Raw genomic sequence first — 6,000 nt, forward strand, 5'->3', positions numbered from 1 at the left:
CCGCGGGGCACTACCAGCTACCGCCGCCGCTAACCTCCCGCTGAATTTAGTGGGAGGCGTTAGCAGCACAGGCGCTAGGGGATTTGCACCATGATTAGCGTCCCAGCTAACGAGAAGCGCTAACCAACCCAATGTTCCCCACTTAATACTTTCTCACCATTTAAAAAATATTCTGTTTTTCTATTCTTCCTAATAAAGTGAATAACCTCACATTTCCTCACATTATACTCCATCTGTCACCTTATTGCCCACTCACTTAGTCTGTCTATATGCAGGCTCTTTGTGTCCTCCTCACAGCTTACTTTCCCAACTAGCTTTGTACCATCAGCAAACTTGGATACATTGCACATGGTCCCTTCATCTAAATCATTATTATAGATTGTAAATAGCTGAGGGCAAGGCACTGATCCTTGTGGCACTCCAATAATTACAGCCTGCCAAATCGAAAATGACCTGTTTATCCCTACTCTCTGTTTTCTGTCTGTTAACCATCCTTCTATCCATGCTAATATCCATGCGTAGCAACCTTGTGTAGCAACATTTTATGTGGCACCTTATCGAATGCCTTTTGGAAATCCAAATATATTACATCAACTGGCTTCCCTTTATTTATCCTGCTAGTTACATCCTTCTGAACGTCAAGTACCCTGGAATATTTAGCTCCCAACCTTGGTCACCTGTCACCTCTCTTATGCCACAGTGGACGGTGAACTGTGAGCTGTTACAGATGTCGCCTGCTCCAGCCTGGTAGGTTCCCAATGCAAAGAAATACAGGGCCACGGTCACCTTTACAGCCGCTAGCAGCGTTGTCCTTGTCCTGGAGTAAGGCTGCAGGCCTAGCTGCAGGAGGTGGCTGAGTTCTCTGAGCATCTCTGTCGTAAAGCGCAGACACCTCAGACACTGACTCAGGTTGAGGTAAGAGAATTGCTCTCGAAAGACCCTAGGTGAGTAAGGCCTCCTGCTGAGAGCCCTTCTCCCCTCCTCCTCCTCCCTCTGTGAGCAGCTTGTCCTCTTCTTTGCTGCCTCTGCTCCACCTCCCTTTCATTCTGAAGGGCAAGGGGAATGATAAAGAGAGCACCCATGACTGGAAGCAAGTGCCCTGACCAGATCCCTTGAAGTCAGAACCAAGGCCTTCTCCACTTGCAGCACCACTCCCTGTCACCTCATCAACCTTAAAGAACTCTAGAAAGCTCCAAACAGTTCCTCAAATTAAACAGCCAGTAGAAATCAAAAAGCAAGTTGTTAATGGTCCCTTTAAATAGCACTAGTGGAGTGGTCCTCCCTGCTGCTGAACATCTGTGTGAGGTTAACACAGGGTGTTTGTTCCAGCAATGACGACAGAAGTGGCAGCGCTGGTGTCAAATCGGCGTTGCACGCTGATTGATATAACAGTCTGCCTCCTTACCATACTTCCAGTGCACACTCATAATGGCCGCCCTACCACCCTCACCAAGATGGCCTCTGGTGTGGCCCGCACCAGAAGTGTGCGCACGCTGCTCAGACACCATTTTGGATCCAATTCAGCACTCTACGCAACCGGGATCTGCATGTGGTGAGACATGAGGCACAAGTGCGCTGCAGCCAGGGCAGGGGGAAAGGGTAGTGCAGGTGCCAGCTTGCTGGAGGGCGAGGTCGGACACTAGTTATGCTACGGAGGACTCAGATGATGACTTTGATTGGCCAGCTACAAAAGATGACTGATGGGGGTACACACCCAAATGCTTGGTGCCTGCCAGAAAGTCAAGGAGCATGGAGGAGTCTGGCACCAACTTGGCACAGGGCTTTGTGCAGAGCTTGGAGCCCATTCTTTCCATCATGGAATAGGTGGTCACCTCCATTAATGCACCTGTGGAATCAACCATGATGGCTGATGTCTCAGCTTCAATTGCAGCACAACCAGCATCCACCCAACGTCTGAGTGCTGCAGTGGAAGTTAGGACTGCTGCCATCATGGCTCTAGATTCCATTGTGCTCCCTAAAGACTATCCGCGGATATGGCCTCCTGCTGAGAGCTCTTCTGCCCCTCCTCTTCTTCCTCCCTCTTCCAGCAGCTTGTCCAGCTCTGCGTGGTCTCTGCTCATGCTCCCAGTCATGCTCAATGCCAGGAGGAGGCCCTACTAGGCCACCCATGTCTGGAAGTAACTGATTGGGCACAAACCTTTAAGTAAAATAAATACTTCAGCACCAGCCAGATCACGCCCTGTAGAAATTTTTAACAGGAATGGAAATGTACCCAAAACATGTAGGATTGCAGCAATAGCCAGAAAAAGTAATTGAGCAACTAACCTGTAAGTATCTGATGATCCCTTTAAATACTGCTGCTGTGGGGTGGTCCTTCATGCTGTTGAATGCGTGTTCAGTTGTGGGAGGTTAAGAGAGAACGTAGGCTGGAGTGGGTAGCTCCAAAATGGCAGTGCTGGTGTCAATCAGTGTTATCTGCCTGCTCTACATGCTTCTGGTGGATGTTAGGTGTGCTCGCGAACCCCTTTACCAATATGGCGTCCGGCACACTTAGTGGCAGAAGTGTGCGTGCGTGCTGCAGACGCCATTTTTGGAACTGTAAGGGGCCTCTCAGCACCCAAAAACAGTGCTACCGAGCCCAATTATACCCCATATTCTTTTGCTCAGTACTGTCACAGAGGGTGTAAGTTTTAACACCCAGTGAAGAGTACGATCGAGTGAGGAATGCTCTTTTTGCCCTGGGCTTACCGCTCTGCTCTGTACTTAAGGTAGAGATCACATGATTTTACTGGATTCTTTTCCTTCCCTCCCACCCCCCCATTAAAAAGCTTTGTGACCAATGGCTCCCCACTGAAACAGATTGTGAGCTTTTGACCCTCACCCGCTGCTGAGACAGATTGTGGGCATTGTACCACGCACGAGTTTCCTGGCTTCTGCTCATCTAACCCCATCTGTGTCGACACTACCAAATCCTCATTCCTCTCCCATAGTCTCCCCCATTTGCAACCCCTCCAACCACTTGCTCACCTGTCCCTTTTTACCCACTAACCCCCCTTCTCTCTGTTCACTTTACCTTACTCTTCCTCACCATCCTCCTCTCCCGCTGCCCCCTTCTTTCATTCTCATCCTCTCCCCATCTCTCCTCTCTGTTCCTCCATTCTCTCTACCTCACTCTATCCTCCTCGGCCCTCCCACATCTCCCCCTCCCTTACCGATCCCCATCCTCTCGTCCTCTCCTTTCCCTTTTCCTGTCCCCAACTACCCATCCAACTTCTCCCTCCCTGCCCTCTTCCCCCTCCCTCCATTTTTGCCCCTTCCTCTCTCCCCTCTCTTTCCCTCCATCTGGCAATTTCCCCCTCCCACTCTCCCTACCCCCTCTCCTTCGTCCTCGTGTCCTTTCTGCCACCCCTTCTCTTACTCCATTTTCCCCATGCCCACTTAACCTTTCCCATTTTTCCCCTTCCTTTCCTCACTTCTAGTCCCTCCCCTTTTCTTGTCCCTCCACCCCTCTCTTTCTTCCCTCCTTCCTCCCGTTCTCCCCTCCACCCTGCCCTTTCCCTCATCTGCCCCTTCCCCGTTCACACACATCACATCTACCTCCTTGTTTCACCTCTTTCTAAATCGCTCGGCTTGATCTAATTATTCCTGCACTCTAGCGCTACTCAATATATAGATATATACAGTTACTTACCTGTATATGTAAACATACATTGGAATTTCTCGATAGTTGGAACAGCAACACACTGTTCAACTATTGCTCTTGCTCTGATTCTATCTAAAAATCTATTTTCATTTAATTTCTTCAGGTGCAGAACAAACGGTGCGAAGCCATACTTAAGCGTTTATATTGCCAATTAAATAAAGTTCAGTCTAACAAACGCCAGTTGACTTGGGACATGCAACAGATGGAAAAAACTGCAGCACACCTGAGACGATGTCTTGGAATTACAGAGTAAATAACTTCAATCAAGATTTAGAAATCATACTAGATTTAAAATACAATGAACAAGCGTTAAATACTGTTTAACAATGTTGATATTGTGAACAAGGTTCAAAATTGGGCTGAAATTGCACCGGGGGATATTAGTAACAAATATCAGTATTTGTCAGTATTTTAACAAAAGTGTTAGCACTTTATTTTATAATGTTTTCTTTAAAATAGTGGACAAAGGAAATCCATGCGTGTATTAATGCATGTGTTACTAACATAGCATGGAGTGATTTCAGTCTGGATATGTTTTTTAAATGAATGCATGAATTTGAGTATGTAAAGTTAGTTTGTTGGCAAGTTGGTTAAAAGTTAAATTTGTTAAAGTGAACCAAACCTTGAAAAATGTTTTTAAAATATGCATTTGATATTAATGTTTTGATGCTTTTGTCTGTGCATATTAGATTTTTCTCAGCTTTCAGCTCAGTTAAGTAATGCCACTTATATTCTATTAAGGGCATTTTATTTTATTATTTCCGTGTTAGATCATTTTATTTTTGTTGGGCTTCAAATAAAAGATTTAAAGAGCACATAGTTTTCAATTTTCATAAATATTAGTCAAACTCCTTTGGCATTGCACATGGTACTTCAAAGAATATAGTCACTCTCTTACCCATCTCTGGCATTTTTGTGTTGCTGTTTCTTACTGTATTTCCTCTTATTCATCTGTCTATCTTTCTTTTCTCTGTTGCTTCTCTCTCTTTACCTCTTTTTGCTTCTATCTATGTCTGCATCTGCTTCTTCATCTTTTTCATTTTCCTTTCAGGTGGGAGGTGTCGGATCATATGGCATGATGTGGCAGGGAAAGGTGACATTGATAGGTGCATTTGGGGTAAATGTTACAGAGAAAATGCTGCCCTCAATGGCTCCCTTCCCATTCCCTCCTCCAATCATTTGTGCTTCTTTCACTCTCTTGTCCCCATTATTTCCCCTACCCATCCACCTTCCCACTATCTGTTCTCATTCCTACCACCCACTCATCCCTATTCACACCTCTTCACATTTGAACTACCCACGCAACCTTTAAATCCTTACCTCCCATGGCTCTATTGTCATTGACCTTGCTCTTAATCCTCCATCACTTTTCTTAAAGGTGGTTGCTGAGAAACAAGAAGCCTATTTACCCTCAATGAGATACATTCCTCCTCTTCTCCTACCCTCCTTTCTTGTCTGGTTCTCTCAAAGGAGGTTTATTTGTTTTCAAAATTCAACTTGTTCTATTTTGAAGAAATCAAATTAGAATGAGGAAAATATCTACCTTTCTCTCTATTTGTCTTTACTCTCTTTCTCTCCATTTCTGCCTGTCTCTCTGCCTCTTAGCTTAATGTACTTAGTAAACAAAAGCTATAAGTATGCAATCAGAACACTGTGGAGATTATTTTGGCCAAAGGATGAATACAAGTATTAAATGGGTGCTGTGCTAATAAGATATGCCTGATTGAAAGTCTAGATATAGCGGACAATTTTGGTCCTAATTGCTGATTACCATAATTTTTTTTCTCCCCTGTCCCATCTCCCTGTTCCAAAAATCAATTTAATATTTGGTCCGCAGATAGGGGATATATCAGATATTAAACTGATAAGAACAGATACTACACTTGGATAAACTTGCCTGGATGTGCTAAACTAGACATCTACAGGTTTAGCACTCAAGTGCTGATTAGACGCAATTTTCGTGGAGCAGTATATGTTTGGGTCCTCGCACCCACTTCCACTGAAGGTGTGGTGTGCTTTGGCTGGCACACAGTGGCACATTGCAGGTTGACTCGGACCGAGGGAGAGGGTGTGTAGGTTCTCGGATACAGCATTGGCGGTCCTGGTGGAGGAGGTCCAGAGGAGGAGGGATGTCCTGTACCTGCAGGATGCCCTCCTGTCCCTTTTGCAGAAACTGGTGCTGCTCTGCCTGGCCTCATGCCTTCCTCCCATTCCTCGACCAGAACAAGGGGGGACCCCTAGCAAAATGGCCATGACCAAGCACTCCCTTGCTCCTGGCAACTCATACAGTGGAGTAGCTCAGGACTTACTCTTTTTAGGTGAAGTCCTCAGAGAAT

At 45.6% G+C, this 6,000-nt stretch overlaps 1 protein-coding gene and 1 pseudogene across 1 annotated transcript in view; one reads left to right on the top strand and one right to left on the bottom strand.

Annotated features, from left to right (window-relative positions):
* The window catches only part of ccdc122 (coiled-coil domain containing 122), a 127,818-nt gene extending 123,339 nt beyond the window's left edge, over positions 1-4,479 (top strand). Inside the window, exon 5 of the mRNA XM_086007412.1 lies at positions 3,768-4,479. Within this exon, the coding sequence (XP_085863538.1) occupies positions 3,768-3,917 (150 nt within the window). The 3' untranslated portion in view covers positions 3,918-4,479. The remainder of the gene's footprint in view (positions 1-3,767) is intronic.
* Positions 4,480-5,436: 957 nt separating this feature from the next.
* LOC147107461 (U2 spliceosomal RNA) lies at positions 5,437-5,569 on the bottom strand (annotated as a pseudogene).
* Positions 5,570-6,000: the final 431 nt, after the last annotated feature.

This window comes from Somniosus microcephalus, chromosome 14, assembly GCF_052327205.1.
Source record: "Somniosus microcephalus isolate GS21.2 chromosome 14, FLI_Smic_1.0, whole genome shotgun sequence".
Taxonomy (NCBI): domain Eukaryota; kingdom Metazoa; phylum Chordata; class Chondrichthyes; order Squaliformes; family Somniosidae; genus Somniosus; species Somniosus microcephalus.